The following is a 21,656-nucleotide window of genomic DNA, read 5'->3' on the forward strand; positions in this document are numbered from 1 at the left end:
CAGACGCGATGTCGCGTCCGCCATTTTGGAACGGTCAACTTTTCAGCGGCTGCCCTTACTCAAGGAAAAAATGAGTTCTTTGTTTTCCTGAAGGAATTATATTACATTTTACACGTGATGCACGTGTGTTGCTCAACATCCATGTATATACACATGCGTCATGTTTGACTATTGCCATAAAAAGTCACACTAAGTCTTTAAGTTTACATTAAGCAGATGCTTTTATGTAAGCGTCTTACAAAGAATTAAGGGAGCAATAAGCTATATGTCATACAAGAGAAATAATACAATAGGTGCTAATACAAAGTTACTAGTTTCAACAAAAGCTAGACCACTACCTGTTGAGAGAAAGAGAGAGGGCTAGTGTACGTCAAGTATTCATACAAGAGGTGTGTTTGAAGTAGTTTTTGGAAGGTTGTGAGAGATGTGGTTGACCGGAGTGAATTATGAAGAATGTTCCTTCAGGAAGGAGAATGAGTGAGAAAGAGATTCAATACCCTTATGAGAAGGCAATACAAAGCCTGACAGACAAATTGGAAAAACACTAACCATCTCTCTTTCTCTCATCAGGTAGTGTTCTGGCTTTTGTTGAAACTAGTAGCTCTCGTATCGCTCCCTGAACTCTCTGTAAGTCGCTTTGGAGAAAAGCATCTGCTAAATGACTACATGTAAATGAAAAATGTATTCACATATCTGCCTTTACATTAATGCATCTCAAAAGAGACAAGAACACATTTCGATCACTTGTTTTTCTTTTTATTTCTCCGCCATGAAAACAAAATCAATAATACAATATAAACGTCTGAAAAATCAATATGATGACTTTTTTATTCAACAGAAAACACTGAGCATGAGACTTAATCATATATTCGGCCTGTAGATTTGAAAAAAAAATTCACTTACACTCAACATCTACTCCCCTGACCCAAGCCAACGGACTAACGCGAGTCAAAGCTCGAAATGTGTACAGCACAAAGTCCAAATGAGAGTTCTGGTGCTCGACAGAACTGGCAAATACATTAGGCTCTCAATAATGTCACCGCCTAGCTTATCAAAGCAGGTTCTGACGAAAATGTCGGGAAACAGAACGTTATGAAGGTGTTCCCAAACACAGGCTCTAGAGAGACGAGGCCTCGCAGAAAAACACACTGAAAACTTGTTGAGGGTGATGAAAGAGTAGCTAAGAGAAAGTGTGACCATGCATAGTCTCTGACCAGCAAAAGAGGTTTGTTTGGCAGCCAACCAAGTCGCTTTCACAGTTCTCACATTTCATTTCACATAGATTTCTTGCGTATCTTTCTATAGCACACATAGAATCCATGTTATACAGGAGCCACATCCCACTGGGCATTCGGAGTTGCCATAAAGACATGACTGAAATGCTACAAAACGATTCTGAACTCAAGGACCATTTCTTACATGTGTATCGTATCTTTGTAATTCACTGCAACATAGGGGCACATAAATAGGAAAATAAAATTCCAGTATTTAACATTGCGCTTTAAAACTGGACAACAGTAAGGGGACATAGATGAACAGGGAAACTCTTCTTAATCAAAGACGTGTTCTTGAGTCCCGGGCGTTGAAGCTTTTACCACTCCTTCTTCTTCTCATCCATAGAGACGCCGCCAGGGCCGAGAGCGACCACCAGCAGCAGGCCACCGATTACTGACGTGGTCTGAAAGAAATCGTACTTCAAGAAGTCATGCATGGGTTTGTAAGCGGGTACCGTCCAGAAGGCGTTGAAGTAGACGTTGATGGCCAGAAGCCACACCACAAGCGTGAGAGCCGCCAGTTTGGTTTTAAAGCCGATGGCCACGAGAATGATGAGGGCCATGCCCACCATGTCCTGAAGAATCTGGAGGACAACAGGGAATAAGAGAGAAGTTATCAAACGTCTGTGATGCAATACTTTAAAAATATCTATTTTTTAACATCCACACTAACATAGTAAAAACAGCAGGTTCATTTCTGTTTAGATTTTTACAAGTTATGCTGAGCAGAAATGCAAAGGCGAGGTTGTGGGGATTAGAGACAAACATAATATATCTGTTTAAAGCTGTTAATAATCAACACTTCACATATATTCACATGCCGAATTTTATTTAAATTTCCAAACATTTCGCTTCTAAATCCTACCAGGTTATATAGTGTTGAATTCTGAAGACTTTTTCTGCAAGTAAATAAGTTGAGCACTGCTGCAAAACACAGAATCTGCTATTGTGGATTTATAAATATTTGATATATTCTGCTACACGTCTTAACATATTTAGCCATCTTTTCTCAGAAGGAACAGAATGCATTATTGCATGTACTACCAACACTGAAATCATCTGTGACTGATTGCTCTCACTGTCCTATTTCGCTCACATCCGTTGCTACGAAGCTATGAGGGATGCTTTGTCATGAAGGCAACAATTCACGATCAGAGTTTATCGGGAGATCGTAACCCGCTGCTCAAACGCAACACAATTGATCAAGTAAACCTGTTTTTTCAGAATCTCCATTACAGTGCTGACATTATCTGCTCTGAAACGACGTGCCGTAACGCACAGGAGACAGAGGAGAACTTACAGAGAAGAAGTTGGAATCAAAGTGTAGCAGCGTCATGAACATCAACACCAGCAGAACTCGACCGCCCAGCTGCATGTATTGTTTGGGAGAGCTCTCGCCCATAGACGGCACGCCAGCGAACATACTCTTCCCCTCGGACCGAGACTCAGCCAGCAGCAGCAACAGTCCGCCACCCAGAGCCAGATTTCTACCAAGAGAGAACACACTGTGAGTATACATAACATCCTACGACATTGCTATTTCACTTATGTGACGTAAAAACTGAAATTAAAGTTATGGAATTGAATGAATGAGGCATTTATATAGCGCTTTATTGTGAATTGCTGTACACCCAAAGAGCTTTCTCTCCTCAGCCACTGTCAGTTGAGTTGAAGCGGATTGTGAAGGAAAAGCAGTTGAAGTACAGTTGAAACTCATCACATCATGCATTTCATTGAGAAGTAATCTAGACAAATTTGTAACAAAAGATCAAATATAAGAACTCACCTCATCAGAAACTTGACATCCCACAGAATGCTGTAGGCAACGGTCTGAGGAAATAAACAGGTCGTGTGGAGTATGTTACAGAGGAGAAGACTGGAATCACAGAGTATTACAGCACATAAACTCATAGCTCACCTGTAACGCAATAATACCAAATAACCCAAAGCAGGCGTACTGTACAAAAGTTCTACTGAGGACCAGCACACATCCACCTGCGAAAAAAAAACCATTCAACGTCAGATTCACTCTAGAAATCAGATTATACAGTAACTGATGCCATTGAATGAGGAATCATCAAAACAACCACAACGAAATAGAAATGTTTTTAATAAAAAAATCATGCGTGACCCGGGACCTCATCTCAGCCAAATATCGTCCGATCCTAAAAATACAGACATCAATAGAAAGCTTCTCTTATTTATTCAGCTTTCATATGATGTGTAAAGCTCAATATTGATCAATTTAGCTCAATTGAGCCTGAAGACTTACCCAGGGTCACATATGTGTTTGTACTTTCTTTTATTATTGTTGTATCGATATGAACATACATGATACAAAAACACAGACAGAAGAGAAAAAAAATAAATGCAAAAACGAGTACGGGTTTGGTTTGGGGTAAGACATAGAGCATAGTATGTGTTACCGAGCTGTCCCATGAGGTTGAGCAGCACGAAGCAGGTGGCGAGGAAATATCCACAGCTCCACGTGCCCTCGATGTAGTCTCTCTGCTCGCTCCACTGGAACCACATGCGTATGCCGTCCTCCAGAAACGTGCTGATGAGACACAGACGTGCCAGGTGAGGAAGATACTGTTTGGTGACCCGTAAGAACTGCAAGAAAAACAGGGCGTGATTGACACAGCTGTCAATCAAATGACATCACATTTACCCACTCAAACCATTACAGAAAGAATCAACTTGATGCGACATTATTTAACTTCAGCGAGTCGTTTTTTGTTTGGGTCTGATTTGTGCATTCTGCCGTGTTATTGAACAGTCAGAGGAGAACCTCATGTTGTGAAATACTAGCGCTGTGAACTCTGTTCAGAGTCAGATATACTCCACTACAGCTCCGTGTGGCCGAAATAACTCACAGCTTAACCTTCCACATCAGCACTCGCCAGACGACAACAGCCAATCAGAGATCAGACACGCGTGACCTACTGGACGGCCAATCAGAGCTCGTTTTACAGCGATGACCCAATGACACTAGACCTAATGTGCTTTCTGCAGGACACCGTCAACAGGTTTATTTCTGATGCATGGATCGTCTGTCCGACACAATACAATTACAAAACCTACTTTGATATTTTCGTTTATTAAAGCTGTGCCCGGTTCAATGGCCATTTCCATGGCGTTGACGAAGAATGAATTTTATTTTTCAAAAACGCAAATTTTGATGTTTTTTGTTATAAATCTGTCCGCATTCATTCATAAAGACAAACCAGAAGAAACATAATTGAACCAAACGGATAAACTCACTCCTGAACTGATCAATTGCTGAAGAATCTAAAGGGGGGGGGGGGGGGGGGAATCACTCATGCACTAGATAGGCAGTACTACTGCTTATACAGTGTCCCAAAATATCTGACATTCACTCCACTTTTCCACAATTAGACCGCGGATCTGCAGGACGAGATCTGAGACGAGCCATCGAACGGTCTTAAGAAAACAAGTGCATGCTTATATTTATCTGAACGTGCGGCTGCTGTGCATTAAAAGCACAAAAGACAATCGTGCTGTATTCGTGTCATGCTTGAAGCTTTATAGAGTGAAACAAAAGACTCTTTGGAGCGATTATAATTCTAAAAAGTTTTGTAAGGGTTTCAACTCTTCATTGCGCAAACCATCCACAAGCATTTCTCAATCTGTCTCCTACTTTCATTAAAGACCCGGCAAAACTGTTCAGATTAGACTTGGATATTTCTCAACTTTTGGGATCTGGAGATTTGTTTAGAGACAGATTCAGATCTGATAATCCACCTCATGTCATATTACAGTGTGCAAACATGAAGTGCATCTGTGCGTGTGTAATGACCAGCATATGTTATTATCCTCTTTTACAAGCTTCATGTATGCAGTTGCCATTTCATTACATGTCACTTTAAAACATGAACAATAAATGTGAGCAACAAGCAAACCCGAAGCTCTGATCATACTGACATATGTTCTCCATTAAACACAAACACACTCATCTCATCATGTTGAGCATTTCGTGATACACATTTGATGACAGTCACTTATAGTGTTTCATTGCAGTGCAGATGCACCATGGTTCATCTATAGTAACTATGCTTTTTGGTAAATTGGTAACGATTTGCATTAGCTTAACGTTGGTTAGTCACGGTCAAATTATGGTTACCGTAGTAAATTAAGTTCACGTTACTGTGTTTTGCTAACGTAACATATAACAGTTACTGTGGTTAAATCATTGTTAACGTTCGTTAAAGTGCGTCACCTGATCTGCCACGTCCTCGGCAGCGCTTATCATATCCTCCTGCCCCATCACGAGCTGCTATAACGCTATAACTCAAATAACACTAAAATAAATATAAATATAAACAAACACTCAAAGTATCGCTGCCTGTCGAGGCCCTCCAGCGTCCCACAATGCAGCGCGGCGAAACGAAAGTCCCGCCCCCCGCGCTCCCTTTGCCACGTGTACTCAGAGAGCACGCGCACTGTGCAGATTATAATTCCTTCACTTTAAATCTCGGATTGGCCGTCATCCGAAGCAATACTGTTCTGTTGATAATGCAATAAATAGATTCTTCCTTTTTATATTTTATTAAATAGACAACAAACACTATGCACTAACATATAAAACACAAATGATCACCGAGTCATGTGACCGCTCTAAAATGTCCTATTCTCAATTTAAAATATGAAATATATATCCTTCCAACACATTTTTAAACATGAAAATTAATTTTGAAAATGTGCCTTGTCATTTATGCAAACATTACAGAACATCTTTTACGTGTCATATTATTTACTTATTGTGTTTATTTATGTTTGCAGGAATATTTGTGTGTCTGGAAATAATATGGTTCTACTGTGTTGAGATTTCCATAACAGATTATTTTCCTTTGTATAGTTATTGATGCCATTTTTTTGTATTAAGATTTTGTTCTCTATAAATAAAAATTCAAAAAACATGCATGCAAGGGATGACGTATTTTTGTAGGCTAAACCGGAAGTAAGCACCGCTGGTTCCCTCTACCGAAAGCCTTTGCATTTTTCCCATAGAGTTTTGGAAGATTGCTAGAACAAGCTCTGTGATTAACAACAGTTTATGATGCTTACACGTTTTGTCTATCAAGATCATCTTTACTAATTAACACAACATACTATTGAAGCTGAAATACATCGGCCCATGTGGCATTATTTGTGAGCTTTATATGCGCGATGACTTCTAACATCCCCACCAAAGGAAGTAGTTGGAAGTAGTGTATGATGGTTCCCTAGGATGTCGTGTAGATGGAGAAAATGAGTGGTCCACGCACCGATCCCTGAGGGACACCAGTGATCATGTGGTGAGCAGTGGACAGCAAGCCCCTCCATGACACCCTGAAAGACCTGGTGAAGAGATAGAATTTGAACCAGCGGAGAGGGGTGCCTGAAATTCCTAGTGATGACAGGGTTGCTAGCAGCATCTGGATTTTGACAGTGTCGAACGCTGCCGATAAATCTATCAGAATCAGGATAGAAGATTTAGATTCCACCTAAGCTAGCCGCAGTGCTTCTGTGACCAATAGCAGTGCACATACATGCAATCCCTGCAGTAGTCTTGAGCGTGTTGCATTTCACCACCTTTCTCATGCAGAGCAACCTCCTGGACAGCAACCATTCTGATTTCAAGAGCGGTCGTTCCACCGAGACTGTGCTGCTCCAGGTCATTTAACCCCTGAGACTGGCAAAGCAGCCTCTAACTACCACCACAACCTCCTGTCAAACCTCAAGGCTATGGGTGTCTGGAATGGTGCTACATTGGTTCAAGTCCTACCTCTCAAGTAGGTCATTTAGAGTATCCTGGATAGGTGAGTCCAAACATCTCAATACGAGGGTGTGTCAGGGCTTGGACCGTTGCTCTTTTCCGTATACATGACATCTCTGGGTTCTGTCATGGCTTTTCCTACCACAGCTATGCAGATTATACACAACTCCTGTCTTTTCAGCCTGACAATCTGGCTGTTTCTTCACGCATCTCAGCATGCCTGAGTGACATTTCGCTCTGGATGAAGGACCATCACATGCAGCTGAACCTTCCAAAAACAGAACTGCTTGTAATACCGGCCGACCCAAAGATTAAACACAACCTCTCCATTAAACTGGGCTCATCGACCATCACACCTTTCAGAACGGCCAGAAACCTGGGAGCGGTAATCGACGATCAGTTTAACTTGGTCCTGCAGATTCATCCTCTACTATATTAGGAAAATTAATTGTTTCCTGTCCAAGCATGCCACGCAAGTCCGAGTCCAGACTCTTGTCCTGTCCAGATTGGAATATTGCAATGCGCTACTGGCTGGACTTCCAGCCTGAATTATCCGACTGCTGCTACAAGATCAGCAGATTCTATGGGTGTCTTAAGGAATCTGCTGAAAACACATCTCTTCCATCAGAACCTGACCTCTATCTCTTTTCTACTCTTTCTTTTCTTAAAATAAAACGGGAAAAAACTTGGCTTTTTGAATACTGGGGTAGGCTATATGAGACCAGTTTTACTGCACTTATTCATTTTGTTGCCTTTATGTTGAGCAAATTGCTTCAGTTGTTCTAACGTAAAATGTCGTCTTGGATAAAAGCATCTGCTATGTTGTACTTTTACAGAGAAATTGTGTTTGTGAACAGTATCTGAAAGGTTTGACATCTCCATATATATCCAGTTATTATTTCATAGCTTCATAGCTCATAATATTTTATCTGCACTGAATAACACAATGTATTTTATAACCTTCTAGACCAGAGGTGGTATATCACACACAGAAAAGACTAAAAAGACAGGAATCCAAGTCATTATCCTGTTGCTGAATTCTGACTCGACTACAGAAATAAGATGTTATAACTGTCAAGATCACAGTTACATCTGTTTGCTATTTGAATAACAGATCTGTCATTTCTCTAAAGCAGAACTTACCATTATAACAGCGGTGCTTACAATAAGAGTACAACATTTTATATCATCTCAGAAAGGTCACTACAAAGATTATGACTTCAAATCTGAGAAATCTCACAAATCTTCATTTTGCAGGTAAAAGCTCTTCTAGTCATCAGATCTGTTTACTTGCACTAACAATGAGACGGAGAGCAGACATTTGCAACATGATAGAAATTTTATTATGATTTTCCATTAACTTTACCGACACGACTAAAACCTTTTGTTCTTTTGTTCTTCTTAAATTTCTTGGTAGATGCACCAGACTGCGCCTGAAAAGAAAATAACAGGACAGTGACATTTTCAATCATTTTTATGATATTTGTATACAAATGCTTCTCAAAATATACAATTTAATTTAAGTATAAAGTGGGAAAAATAAGTATTGAACACGTCACCATTTTTCTCAGTAAATATATTTCTCAAGGCGCTGATGAAATATAATTTTCACCAATATTTATTTATAAACATTTATTTTACCCGCTGTATCTGTATGTTTGGCAGTTTATGTAATGACAAGGCTACCAATGGACAGCACGGGTTAGTTGTCACACGTGTCAAGTCAAGTCACACATGAGTGAAAAATGAAGTCTCAACAGACAGCCCATAGAAACAAGCTGATTCTCATCTTGACTGTTTTTAAGTACAACACATTCAAGATAATTTGTTTGTGGTTGCCAAGCAATGCAGCTTGCACCAAAAATGAAAATTCTGTCATGTACTCCCCCTCAGATCGTTCCAAACCTCTGTTCTGCTAAACACAAATGAAGATATGATATGGAAGAATGTCAGTAACCAAAGAGATCGCATCCCCCATTAACAGAGATGAGATCTGTTTGGTTATTAACATTCTTGCAAATATATTATGATATGAATATATAATATATGATGTTTGAAGCCTCTTGTTATATTATCTGCCTCTCAAGGTAAAAACATTGTGTCAAGAGGCATTCTTAAATGGAAGAGAGGTAAATAACCATTATCTTTCATGACTGGGCTGTGAAATCTAGAGCTAAATACAACAGCAGCAATAGATATCTAGAAGCATCTCACTATAACAGAACAGTAACTGACCTTTTTGCGTTTCTGCATCTGGTTCTCTACTTCCATTTCATCATCGTCATCAGTCTTGAAATCATCTTCCTCAGTATTTTTCATAGCCTCTTCATCATCTGTTGCCTTTATAGTAAACAAAGTCGCTGCACAGAACAAGGACACGCAAACACAACGTTTTCAAAATTCTAATTTCTCATGGTCGTGTGATTATGATGTTTAATCATCAATCTGTGCCAGTGCGGCCAATGAAATCAGAGCATCACTAACATGGATAAAGGTCTGACATGCTGTCTTCTGAATCGCTCTTCTCCTCATCACTTAAGCCCGGATCACAGATTCCGCTGTCCTCCTTCCTCTTCCCTCTATTGTCACTTCCTGTGATGTCATTATGCTCTTTGGGTCTCTTTTTCTGTCTGAGACTCGCCGGGACAAACTCCACACCCTGCCGAACACACTCCGCATCTGACACAAGAACACACAACATGATGCTTAGACATCCGGCAAAGCACAGCAGACCTTGATGTAGGTTGAAATAGAGTTGGTTGCTTGAATAATGTTACTTGACAACATCCGTGGGAAATTCAGATTTGTAACTTACATTCCTCTAAAGCTTTCTTGTATCTTTTCCCGCTGACGTGGCGGAGAACGTGCTGCGGCAGACGATTGATATGACGTAAGGTGAGCTTGCAGAAGAGATGATTGCTGAGGACAACAAGGGCGAACGTGTTAGCGAACAGGTCTCAAAAATATGATGCGCAAGAGCGCACTAGTCCACAGCCACCTCAACAATGCTCAATATAGATCGGATCAAATCTGGCCAGATCAATTAATGATGGTTCAGGTTAGTTCTGGCACAAACTGATCACAAGCTGAGCCCACGACATTGTGGGACACATTACTTCATGTATTTAATCAACTTAAGAGGTTCAGTTGTGTTTTATTAGTGTTGGATTTGTAGGGTGTACTTACGGTTGTTTACTGCTGCAGACTACGTGAGGCTCAAACTGACTGTAGTCGAACTGTGCGTCTGCGGACAGCTGCTTATATTTCTTTCCTGAGGTAAAATGCTGCAGTTCGGCGAGGCTGCAGGGAAACTCGTGGCCGTTCAGTGTGCATTTGATCTGAGAAGATATAAACACGCTGACATTTACTCCGTCTGCCCACCTGACATCTCACACACACACTCACACACACACTCACACTCTCACACTCTCACACACTCACACACTCACACACACTCACACACTCACACACACTCACACACTCACACACTCACACACTCACACTCTCACACTCTCACACTCTCACACTCTCACACTCTCACACTCTCACACACACACTCTCACACACACACTCTCACACACACTCACACACTCACACACACACACACACACACACTCTCACACACACACTCTCACACACACACTCTCACACACACACTCTCACACACACACTCTCACACACACACACTCTCACACACACACACACACACACACACACACACACACACACACACACACACACACACACACACACACACACACACACACACACACACACACACACACACACACACACACACACACACACTCACACACACTCACACACACTCACACACACACTCACACACTCACACACTCACACACTCACACTCACAGATCTGTATACAGTTAACGCCGATGGGTTTTAAAGATTTACCTTCTTGGGATCTGTGAGCTGAAGGAAAGGATGAGTCTGAAGAAATGACCTCAACTCTTCTGATAAACCTTCCATCACAGCAGAACTCAAATATCAAAAGTCAGTGTGAAAAAGGACATAAACGCACAAAGTTATCATCAAAACAAGATAACAAACAGAGGCGCATGGTACAGACAGACTACTGTGCGACGTCATATATGACGCGCCGCTGAAGGCGACACGAAAGACCTTAAACTGGAAAATGGGAATATGGCGGTCGTCGCAACGCCTGAAGGAAACGAAATAATGACCGATTAAACAGCCATCACAAATTGACACGTTCTGTATTATTTATTATACTACACATTCATAATCATTGTAATCATTAAAACACTTCGAGGCGAGACTTCAGTCTCCGAGTGTAAATTCTGATCAGGCGGATTTTAATAGACAGCGCTCATCGGTCAGCTGTTGTCAGCTGATAATGTGCAGCTCGCTCGTGTCATGTATTTATTAAATAAAATAAATTAGATTGTGAGTCATTCACAGACATTTATAGAATAGATGTTTATACAGTTATATACGTATGTTACGTTTGCTTGATTCGTGCGGTTATCAAGACATTCGGAGATCTAACGGAGGATTATTCAACTCGAGTCCATCTATTATTAGTATTATACGTTGAACAAGTAACGTAATCTTTCTAAAGTCTAAGTTGTGGAGGATATGTCTGGACCAAACGGAGATCCCGATATTTCAGCTGACGACGGAATAATCGACGATGAAGACGAATTCAACGATGAAGGTAATCACACCATTTTGCTTTGGTTCGGTGAACTAATATAATAACAGTATATATATTACAATGTTGTAATACATGTATACAATCGCAATGTATAAATACTTTACTTTGTATTTAAATAACATCAATATTCCACAATATCTCAAATATGACCATGTGAACACATATTTGTGGTTAATCTGTATTTTTTTAAATACAGAATATTCAGCAATCAGTTCCATGTTGGATCAGATCAACTCCTGTCTGGATGATATAGAGGAGAAGAATGATGCGCTGAATGGCAAACTGCACGAGCTGCTGGAGTCTAACAGACAAGCCAGACGAGAGTTTAGAGAACAGCTTCATGATGATGATCAGCAGGAGAAACCTCCTCATCCTCCTCCTCCACCGACTGAGGATTTAAAATCCAGAGACTCACACAATGAAGACTGAATGATTTCATCCCGAGACCAACCTTCTGTTTTATCCCGTGTGCTTTTACCTGACTGTTTGTTTTCTGTTGATGTTTCAGAATCATTTAATAATTCATCCAGATGTAAGTCACATTGATGTCAAGGGAATTCCTAATGTATGTTTAAGGACCAATAGAGTAGAATGTATTTGCCTATTTATTTCTGTTGTAACGGTCTAAAATGCATGATTGTATATATAAGCCACTTGAGGTTGTTGTGATATAGTGATTTTATTTGTTCAAAGGCATAGTGCAGAAAACCTCATGCATTTACGTTGTAACACACAAACTCAAATGCTTACAGAACAGCAGAGAGCAATGCCATAACAGACTGTGATGTTCAATAAACAGTTCATGTATTAATATTATTATTTGAAATCTACAGAATATAGTTAATTTACTGTAGGCTGCTTGTGGTTGGCAAGCACTGAGCATTAATACAGAACGTGCAGTTGCATTTGTTTATGGATGTAGCATTGTGTGAATAAACCAAAGCCCATGTAATCTGCAAATATTTTAATAGAAATTCAAATGAGTCGAATGCAAACAAACCAAAAACACACACCTCTATATAAGCTATAAAACACTCGCTTGTCCTTTTCAGCTGACGAACAAATGTAAGATACTAAACACACAACGTCCTTCTGGTAGTTTAAATGAACATGTACGAACGCCACGGATGCAGGTTTGTTTGACAGGACTGACAGATCAACATGTACTGGCCTGCGTCCCTCCGTGTAAAACACAAAAGTAACTATGAGGAAACACAATATGCAAAGCAGGTCCAAAAACCCAAACCGGCAGACCAGACCAGACCAGACTGACACGCAAAAAACAGCATGGTCTGGATCTTCATGCAGATATGAAGCAATGCACTTCCATGAAAACAATTTGTAGGAACAATTATTGCGATCAAGAGCTTGACATCTGAAATTAGAGTATAATCATCAACATGAAACGAAAGAAAATGTTCTCTGTTTTAAAGGTCAATCTCACAAAACTGGTCAGTAACTCTGTTCAAATATCACACTAAAATTACTTTATGCGAAAAACCATTTATTACTGATTTTGGGACGAAATATGTTTTTTATGAGAATTTGCTCTAAAAGTCAAATCACAGCGTGTGATAATGTAATGTATTTTTCACACTTCTTCCATTAGCTGCAGTTTGTCTGAGATCATTTACTGATTTACTACAAACTGTTTTCAGATGAGAATAGTCCTTCCACAGAACAGTGTGAGGTGCTTTTAAAAGAATACATTTAAAATAAATAAAACCAACAACGTTCATACCATTATGAATACAAAAATCCTCTCATTGAGACCATTTTAGTGGCAAGAGATGTGACAGTGGATGAACCGGAGTCACCAGGGCATCACACACATTAGATTACAGCAGTAGATTAATCCATTGATATTACATGATACATCAGATCACATGTCCAAGTTACATTTCAAACAATCATTCAAGTGAGAATGACAATGAAACCAGAACCAATGTTTTAGCACGGTGAGTCTACATCACAAACAAGCGCAGAATGCATGTGGGTGCTTGGGTTTGTTGCTATCAATACTCTCAATGATAATTACTTTCTTTGTTAAACTAAACCGAGAGCCAGAGTGGGAAATTCTCAAATATTCAAGGGAAAGACACGACAGTAGTATCATTTTAATGTGACGTACTGTAACAAATGATACCAGATCAATATTCCCACACTTGTAATGAACACTGGGAATTAACATTTGAGATCCAAAGTGCACATCGTGAGTGCTGCTTGTGTTTGTGGTGAACCCAAAGATGGTCTCGACACCTTTAAAACAGTCGAATTCTCAAGAAAAACTGATACAGTAACATAACTCACAGTCCTGTACGTCTGTCATGAATGTTGAGATTTATCACGGCGGTCCTGATGTGTTCAGCAGACTTCACCTCTCAGCTCTGTTCAACAGCTATAAAACATGTTAATGTTGGTGCCATTTTGCTTCTGTTAAACTAAATCAGGCAGAGAGCTGAAGCTTCTCCATTCGGATGTCTTTTAAAGAGGTTTATTACAACTAACACAACAGTTTCTGTGTGCCGATTCACGTGTGGGGCTTTACAAATATCAAGAGAAGACACAAATCACTGGAAACGAAATGACGTCTCACAAACAGAAGACATTTATGGAGTCATCTGGATTGTTGAAGGATGTGTGGTTGAACTGCTTAAATGGATCTACAATCACATTTCCACTATTGGAACATTTCTGCTACATTCTATGTCACTAAAAATCTCAATCTCAAGAACTCTCAAGAACAAAGTCGTCACATTTCACCCCAACATTAAAAAGTACCAAAACACATTATACTTTGCATAAAGATTTTTGCAAAGTTTAAATAATGCTAAAAACGTGAACGCCATCAAGAAGAAGCTCCTGTCAGACAGCTCAGAATAAAGACTCACACACCCTGCATTTGCGCCGGGGTTCTTAATACAAACAGGGTTAGTGGCACAAACCCTTCCAGACATGCTGCCAACGGAAGGCTGTTTTCACTGCAGTCCTGTGCTAAAGGGGTTCCCTCTCTCAGGATGAAGAGCGGCTCCGATCATCTCCTCTACCCCAAGCTGTGACGTCGGTCTCAACGGCGCCTTCCTCCTCGTCCTCGCCTCTTACCCGCAGCAGCCCGACCTCTGCCCCTGCCGGCCTTCTCCTCCGGGATGCCGACAGACCTCTCGTCCTCCTCCCCTTCCTCCTGCTCTCCCGTGCTGGGCTCTTCCCCTGAGATGGTTTCTGATTGGCCGGGAGGAGCGGAGTGTGTTTGTGACAGGGCTTCCTCCGGCTCCTGCTGCTGGTTTAGGGAAGACGGCTGAGTGTCCGGATGTTCGGTCTGGCTGCTGGTGCTCAGTCTGTTAATGCTGATGACGGGATGAAGGGTTTGGAGGGGTGACATCTGGATAAGAGATTCGGGTGAGGTAAACAGAGGTTCTGCTTCAATGGTTTGATCTGGACCGATGAGGTCTGCTGGTGGTTCTGAAGTTGAAGCCGATTCTTCATGTTTCTTTAAAGCTTTATATTTCTGCAGACAATGACACGAAATCACACAATGAACAACTGCAGAGGACTTTTCGACTGTTCTCTTACATTATTAAACCTTCAGCGTACCTTCAGGTTGTGAAAGTGTTTGGGGGTCTTGCAGTGTACGTGTCGAGCAGAAGATTCAAAGTGATAGAAATGATTACAGAGACGACAGAGGAAACCAGCCACGGGTACCACGAAACTAGACCCTGTGAGAGACATTATCACACACACAACATCATACATCCATTCATTCATGGACATTTGCGTTTAAGAAAGTATTACTTTGTAATTACAAAATGGAGTAGCAAGGTGCCATTCCGAAGGTCGCATAATGTTTGGGGCAGAGTTATTCGATTATTGTGTGCTTTGAAATACAGTGTTGAAGCAGTTTAAAGGCAGCAGAATAAACATGCTGAGGTGAAATGAAAAACAAAATTTCTAAACTGACAAAATTACCGTTGTTATGAATCATGATTACATTTTTGAGCAAAGTAACCGTGATGATCTTTTTACCCACGATCGTGCAGCCCTAATTCCTCCTAATATATCATTTCAGTATGTATGATGTAGTACATTTAAAATAAATCTACTTAAAAACATCTGAAACTTAAAGGCACAGGACCTCTGATAATCTCAACTATTACCCACCATAAACGATATCAGTGTCAAACTCCTCGTTCTCTGTCAGATCTTCCAGTGTGACCTCCATCTGCGCAGACAGACCCTCCTACAAGAGAGAGAGAGAGAGAGAGAGAGAGAGAGAGAAAGAGATTTACCGGCGAACTAACACATCAATACACACTCTGCAACAGAAGAGACGCACTTGTATTACCTTCCCGTCTTCATCCTCCTCCCTCTCGTCGTCGCTGATGTCATCCTCCTCACCCAATAATATCTCGGTGTTCAGCTCCTCCACACCGTCCTTACCAGAATCCCTCCACAACTGCAACATTACAAACACAACCCACTCACTTTTTAAAGCTGTACATGTAAATGCAGGATAGTTATTGGGCTTTAAATGTATTTCCAGCCCTGATCGAATCATTTCTAAAGCAGAACGCAAATATGTGAAGATGAAAAAGAGAGTTCACCTGTTCGACTCGTTGCTTGTGTTCTTTAGTCTTCATGTGTTTCACAAACTCTCTGGGTGTTGTGAAGTCCTGTTTACAGACGGTGCAGCTGGCGGTAGACGAGCGACTACACTGCTGTACAAACACATGCAGACATTCTGTATGAAATGATTCAACAACACAAACTACACTGGAGCCGAATGAAAACGGTTATTTCAGTGAAGGCATAAGATATGACCCTGTTAAATCCAGTCAGTCGTCAGGCAATCCATCAAATCTGGATCGCTCACCTTGTGCTCTCTGGTTTTGCGATGCTCCATCACATTGGAGGTGAAGTGAGCCTGGCAGACGGAACACCATCTCTGCAGGCCTGGTCTCTTCTCTCTTTTAGAATAAAACAGTGCAAATAAAAGATTAAATTACAGAGCTCACAAAGTTCACTGTACAGCTACTTAATTTTTCTTGAAATCAAAACACAATCACATTTCAATTTACTTAATTTCTCAAGCACAAATTCTATGCACATTTCTGATAAGTCCGACCAATAATTGAATATAAAAACAGACAGATTTATGGCGGGTTTTGGTATTTAATTGATAAATTATATGCCAAGTATTTCTACCTCACACAACAGATTCAGTTTAAACCTCTGTGACGGTGTCAATAGCAACAGCTGTGTAATATCACTCCGGCTCTTTTATTTATAAGGCGGGACAGGTTCAGAAACTCACCCATCTTTACAAGTCCCCTGTAAAGACTCCTGGACTCGTGGTAGCAGCGTCACGAGACACGCGTTACTCATGTGCTGGATCTCCATCATCTTCTGCTGGTGACTCAGTCCGTTCATATGGCTCTGGAAATTCTGCAAATCCAAGACACACAGTATTGGCTCCTGTGTAAACTTTCTGATTTTGAAGCTCTGATTCAAACATCCAACCCAAAGTGTATTACAGTGCATTCAAGGCACGTGGAGAAAGAATAATTAACTCTTGTTTGAAAATGAAAGCTACATCAGATTTAGCTTTGTGATGGACTGACATCACAATTGTGCAGACAGTGTTGAGAGGAACATGCCTGCTGGTTATGACAAGTGATGTTGCAAATATAGCAGAAGAACTTGTTGGAGGTCTCTTGCGTTCCGTCTATGATCTCCTCTTGACCTCTGGCAGTGATTGTGGGTCCATCACTGGCAGTACTGAAGCCTGTGGCATCATCTACAACATCTGTGTTTTGCTTCTCTTCATCATGACCTGACGGTTTGGTGTATTCCATCTGCTGCAAATACAAATAGAAAAGTTGAGATTCCGATTTGTAATTTTAGCTGTCAAGGCTCTCCGTAGTGCAAGGTTTCTTTGTTATTAACAACAGATGATTTCCCAGATGTAATAAGTGTCGGAGCTTAATACATTTTGATGTTTACAATACATTCCACAGGTCATGTTTTAAAACACAGATAAACGATTAAAATTGTAAACGTCTGTTATAAGAGTGAACAACACTCCGTCACACGCTGCAGCGCCATCCACACACACGTGATAAACTAACCGGTTCCTCTCCATTGTGAACGGACATGATGTAATGATGCGAAGAGGTACTCCCCCAAATTATGAACCAGGGTAAGATAAGACAATCGTTTTGAACACTGATCTTTATAAGTATTTACTACTGTAAATAATTGGTTTTGACCCCCAAAAACTACGGGTTGTCTCTTTAACGTCTCTTTGATATCATGGCATTACTGCACTTTTTCTTGAAACTCATGCGAGTACATAGTAAATCTTCCCCGATAACATCTTCAGTATTATTTCTAACTAACCTTGGCCACTTGACTCTGTTCATGTGCTTCAGCGGTCACTGGCTCCTCCACACTACCTCCCTCCAGCAGTATGCACTCTGAAACACAAAAGACACATTCACACTCGCATTCTGTGTTTATTACAGGAAAATTCATCTACATTACTGTAAACCTGTCGGCCACAACAGGTCAACTCTCCTCTACCTTCAGTATCTGGACTCTTATATTCAGCGTTCTGTACTGATTCTTCTGTGTCCACAGGCTCCGCAGACCTGCACAGAGACGTGATCACATGATCGCATTTACACATCTATCCAGAGTCACTTAAAGTCAAGACATACGTTTGTGTTCCTTGAGAATCCAACCCATGCAGAGCTACCGGAACACATGATAAACACACAGCACAGAGAGCCAACAAAACATCAACATTAAACTCACAACACATTTGACTTTTAATAACGTGGAACAAGGTAATCAAGTAATGGTATAAATAATTATTTCAAAGCAGTTTATTCACTGACTCGTACCCTTCTGTTCTCTGTTTTTTGGCCGCTGGCTCTTCAGGCTGATCTGAAGTGGATGGACATCCCGGATCGGCTACACCTGATGCATCATCAACTGAATCAAACAGAAACAGAATTCATAACACTGATGCAGAAACGTCAAAGAAGTAGTCAGGAGATACCTCTGCATACCTCTGCTGCCGCTGGCTTCTGATTGGCTGTCGATGCTCCCTGTAGGTTTCTGCTCAATCTCTCTCTTTCTGTCTGGTTGACGTGACTGAAAATCCTGCTGTAATTTTGTTAGAAAGACGATGTGTGATCAAACATGTCATAGCGTAACAAACCCCAATGAGATCATGGAGAGCCCCCAATGCGGCACACATCAAAATAAAAACATAACACTTTAATTGCCCTATTATTTTATACTTGACTATTTTTTAGGTTAACTCAGGAGACAGATATAACTGGAGCTTTATTCATTTGTCAACTAGTCGTTATACTCACATGGCTGAAGTAACGTGCGTGTGGGCTAAAATGTCGAGGGTATCCCATATGTGGAGTTTTGATGGCCACTCCCATTGGAACAGGCCCGAGGAGAGACGCTCTGGATCCAGGAGCAAAGAACTGTGGGAACTGCTGTCCACCCATGGCAAATCCACGCATGTTACCGGCTTAAGAGGAGATATTTGCTTTTTAAATACAGTACATATTATACATCAGCATAATTCACCAAAACAGCTAAAAGAAGATGCTGGAAGTTAAAATGGCTGAATTCAAAAAAGCAGGCATCCTTCAAAAATTCACGTTTTTTTATTTTCTATAGAGATTCTTTCCAAAAGGAAGTTCCAGGTTTGAACAACACTTTCGACTTGACTACATGTACTATGCATGTGACACGTGCTGCTACCCTGTATCTGTTGCATAAGCAGAGCCCCTTGCAGCATGTGATTGGGTCCCATCATGGCTTGAGTGGCCGAGCAGAGGTTGACCATACGGGCAGGAGATTGTGCTGCAGTGGGCACAGCTATAGGCCTATAAAAAATAAAATAAAAAACAAAGCCATGCATTAGATTCTCAGCAACAGACGGGCTGTTGAAAATGTACAGAAAGATGAGGCAAATAATAATACATATGTGGCTCAATCTTTCATTAAATTAGAAGTACTGGTGCTTTCTTAAATCCAGAGTGAAAAGCAGAACTGTTCAATTGTTAGATTCCTGCAGCAGCGTCTTACCGTGCAGCCTGATGGTGATGGCTGATGTGATGGCCAGGTGGAGGCTGAGGTGGCGGAGGGGGTGGTGGCGGCGGAGGGGCTGTCTGCTGCTGAAACAGCTGCTGCAGGTGACGTAGATGCTGATGAAACTGCTGCTGCTGCTGCTGGTGCTGATGAGGGTTAAACATGCTGATGTCTGACTGTCGATATCAACGCTTGCACGGATTCACAACTTCAGACACTGAAAAGTGAGGGGAAAAGAAAGAGTTCATCCCGTATTTAGGGATAAAGGCTCCAAGCATCTCTTAAGAAAATTAGCAAACACTATAACCATTTGATAATAAAATGGACGACCAAAGGTGGTTACGAGCAACTCATTGGTTTCTTGTGCAATGAATGATGTAAACCTAACGGGAAAAAACAAATAGCTACAGACGTGTCGAAAATACTCAAACACGAAACATTCATTTGGACTTTATTCGAGAGCAAGTGCATAAAACAAACCCTAAAAGGCATTCCCCACAAATCAATATTATACTAAACAACAGCTAGATTACAACATCTGGTCATTTGAAGCATAAATGAAAAACATAAACAAACAGACGAGCGGTGTCTCGAGACCTCGCTGTCCACATAGACAACACAATAAAGAGCAGCCTAGGTCCCAGACTGCAGCAGATGTTAACAAATGCTGTCTATATAGTCGACTCATCAGACTTTGACACCCAGTCATAATCCCTTTATGTGTGCTATGTGCTAGCTGCTAGCTGTCATAACACACGACACAACCAGCTGCATCCGTCACACTTTTTTTTCAATGTTCACATTCGGCAGCGCGGTGTCGATGTGTTTGTGGTGTAAACTCTACTCACGAAATGTTCTCCCAGGAGGATGAGATTAAAGAAGTGAAACAGAGCAGCCTGTTGAAAGAACTCTTGTCATTGGCGTCTGCGCTAACACTCACTCGCCGGTAGCAACAGCGGCAGTACGAGAGCGACAGTGACACAGCACGCCGTACAGCGCCCCCACAGGACCGGAGGACATGCGGTACAATAGAATATCGCATGAACTCCGAGCTAAAGAAAACCTTCGAGTTTCTAACCAATTGAACAGTATGACCCAGTCATATAAACAGTTGTATTCTTTTATCAATGTATTCATATATTTGCGTCTCTACTATCAAAGAAGAGCATTTAAAACCTATTCTTTTAGGATTGTTTAAAAAACATGAACAAATGAACATATAATTCGAAAAATATCTTACAGTATTTCACAATTGCTAAAACACATTTCTTGAAAGCTTCACCCATATTCTCAAAACCTTAAACACAAAACCCAGTCTTTAAACTACATTCACAAAACCCCTGACTCTTCTGACAAAATCAAACACTTGCCTCAAAACCATTTGATCTGTGCTCAAAAGCAAACAATGCTTTCAAAACATAAACACAGCCAGTCAATATATAAACACTTATCAGCATACATTAGACACTACATCAAAAAATTGACAGCACAGCGTCCAGGGCATGTAGTTACAGAGAAGAAATGTTTATTGCATAAAGAAAATAATTTTGCCATAAATAAAAGTAAATAATTAACACTAGTACAGCAAATATATTGCATAATGTGAGTACCGCAAGTAATACAGTATTGAATTTCTTTATTTTCAGCATAAAAATAAAGTAAGCCCAAAGAACAAAGATAACTCTAACTGAAAAGCGTATAACACAAAATGTTGCGCAATTGCAAAATCAAAGTAAATGAGAGACTCATTCTGCCTCAGCATCCCGTCTTCGTCCACATCACATGCAATGTT

The 21,656-nt window shown here is 40.8% G+C and overlaps 4 protein-coding genes across 10 annotated transcripts; 1 reads left to right on the forward strand and 3 right to left on the reverse strand.

Annotated features, from left to right (window-relative positions):
- Nucleotides 1-671: 671 nt before the first annotated feature.
- surf4 (surfeit 4) lies at nucleotides 672-5,739 on the reverse strand. Of its 2 annotated transcripts, XR_013788102.1 has the most exons (7): nucleotides 5,515-5,738; nucleotides 3,701-3,887; nucleotides 3,193-3,269; nucleotides 3,061-3,104; nucleotides 2,575-2,761; nucleotides 1,133-1,858; nucleotides 672-844 (listed from the first exon to the last, which is right to left on the reverse strand). XR_013788102.1 is itself a non-coding variant. In XM_079483589.1 (6 exons), the coding sequence occupies exons 1-6, from the start codon at nucleotides 5,560-5,562 to the stop codon at nucleotides 1,592-1,594; spliced, it is 810 nt and encodes a 269-aa protein (XP_079339715.1). In that variant the 5' UTR covers nucleotides 5,563-5,739; the 3' UTR covers nucleotides 707-1,591. The 2 variants fall into 2 exon arrangements, 1 of the variants encoding a protein (XP_079339715.1); XM_079483589.1 differs by having other exon boundaries at nucleotides 707-1,858; nucleotides 5,515-5,739.
- A 2,476-nt stretch (nucleotides 5,740-8,215) lies between these two features.
- On the reverse strand, nucleotides 8,216-11,399 carry surf2 (surfeit 2). The gene is made up of 6 exons (XM_079451018.1): nucleotides 10,969-11,399; nucleotides 10,240-10,391; nucleotides 9,869-9,972; nucleotides 9,538-9,732; nucleotides 9,289-9,413; nucleotides 8,216-8,486 (listed from the first exon to the last, which is right to left on the reverse strand). Exons 1-6 carry the CDS (start codon nucleotides 11,041-11,043, stop codon nucleotides 8,397-8,399), a joined length of 741 nt encoding a protein of 246 aa, XP_079307144.1. The 5' UTR covers nucleotides 11,044-11,399; the 3' UTR covers nucleotides 8,216-8,396.
- bbln (bublin coiled coil protein) lies at nucleotides 11,185-12,717 on the forward strand. Its single transcript, XM_079451019.1, has 2 exons — nucleotides 11,185-11,752; nucleotides 11,949-12,717. The coding sequence occupies exons 1-2, from the start codon at nucleotides 11,674-11,676 to the stop codon at nucleotides 12,179-12,181; spliced, it is 312 nt and encodes a 103-aa protein (XP_079307145.1). The 5' UTR covers nucleotides 11,185-11,673; the 3' UTR covers nucleotides 12,182-12,717.
- ciz1a (cdkn1a interacting zinc finger protein 1a) lies at nucleotides 12,702-20,818 on the reverse strand. Of its 6 annotated transcripts, none has more exons than XM_079451014.1 (16): nucleotides 20,713-20,818; nucleotides 19,862-20,081; nucleotides 19,535-19,659; nucleotides 19,132-19,298; nucleotides 18,820-18,916; nucleotides 18,652-18,742; nucleotides 18,329-18,396; nucleotides 18,146-18,222; nucleotides 17,404-17,604; nucleotides 17,061-17,191; nucleotides 16,620-16,713; nucleotides 16,351-16,464; nucleotides 16,092-16,202; nucleotides 15,908-15,986; nucleotides 15,344-15,465; nucleotides 12,702-15,257 (listed from the first exon to the last, which is right to left on the reverse strand). In XM_079451014.1, the coding sequence occupies exons 2-16, from the start codon at nucleotides 20,026-20,028 to the stop codon at nucleotides 14,820-14,822; spliced, it is 2,082 nt and encodes a 693-aa protein (XP_079307140.1). In that variant the 5' UTR covers nucleotides 20,029-20,081; nucleotides 20,713-20,818; the 3' UTR covers nucleotides 12,702-14,819. The 6 variants fall into 6 exon arrangements, with proteins under 6 accessions (XP_079307140.1, XP_079307142.1, XP_079307138.1 ...); XM_079451016.1 differs by having other exon boundaries at nucleotides 18,820-18,913; nucleotides 20,713-20,812; XM_079451012.1 differs by having other exon boundaries at nucleotides 16,083-16,202; nucleotides 18,820-18,913; nucleotides 20,713-20,812.
- Between the last annotated feature and the right edge of the window lie 838 nt (nucleotides 20,819-21,656).

The sequence above is a fragment of the Barbatula barbatula genome (genome assembly GCF_947034865.1).
Source record: "Barbatula barbatula genome assembly, chromosome: 2".
In the NCBI taxonomy this organism is placed as follows: domain Eukaryota; kingdom Metazoa; phylum Chordata; class Actinopteri; order Cypriniformes; family Nemacheilidae; genus Barbatula; species Barbatula barbatula.

What these genes read in the sequence shown, in the direction of transcription:
- surf4 (XM_079483589.1), bottom strand. Translation starts at nt 5,562, where the DNA reads ATGGGGCAGGAGGATATGATAAGCGCTGCCGAGGACGTGGCAGATCAG. An exon ending in TTGGTATTATTGCGTTACAG is followed by an intron (nt 3,105 to 3,192) that starts GTGAGCTATGAG and finishes TTATTTCCTCAG; the next exon opens with ACCGTTGCCTACAGCATTCT. An exon ending in TTGATTCCAACTTCTTCTCT is followed by an intron (nt 1,859 to 2,574) that starts GTAAGTTCTCCT and finishes GTTGTCCTCCAG; the next exon opens with ATTCTTCAGGACATGGTGGG.
- surf2 (XM_079451018.1), bottom strand. Translation starts at nt 11,043, where the DNA reads ATGGAAGGTTTATCAGAAGAGTTGAGGTCATTTCTTCAGACTCATCCT. An exon ending in GTCTGCAGCAGTAAACAACC is followed by an intron (nt 9,973 to 10,239) that starts GTAAGTACACCC and finishes TGTTGTCCTCAG; the next exon opens with CAATCATCTCTTCTGCAAGC. An exon ending in CAAGAAAGCTTTAGAGGAAT is followed by an intron (nt 9,733 to 9,868) that starts GTAAGTTACAAA and finishes TTCTTGTGTCAG; the next exon opens with ATGCGGAGTGTGTTCGGCAG.
- bbln (XM_079451019.1), top strand. Translation starts at nt 11,674, where the DNA reads ATGTCTGGACCAAACGGAGATCCCGATATTTCAGCTGACGACGGAATA. An exon ending in AGACGAATTCAACGATGAAG is followed by an intron (nt 11,753 to 11,948) that starts GTAATCACACCA and finishes TTTTAAATACAG; the next exon opens with AATATTCAGCAATCAGTTCC.
- ciz1a (XM_079451011.1), bottom strand. Translation starts at nt 20,028, where the DNA reads ATGTTTAACCCTCATCAGCACCAGCAGCAGCAGCAGCAGTTTCATCAG. An exon ending in GCAAAACCAGAGAGCACAAG is followed by an intron (nt 16,465 to 16,619) that starts GTGAGCGATCCA and finishes GTGTTTGTACAG; the next exon opens with CAGTGTAGTCGCTCGTCTAC. An exon ending in AAGACGGGAAGGTAATACAA is followed by an intron (nt 15,987 to 16,082) that starts GTGCGTCTCTTC and finishes TCTCTCTTGTAG; the next exon opens with GAGGGTCTGTCTGCGCAGAT.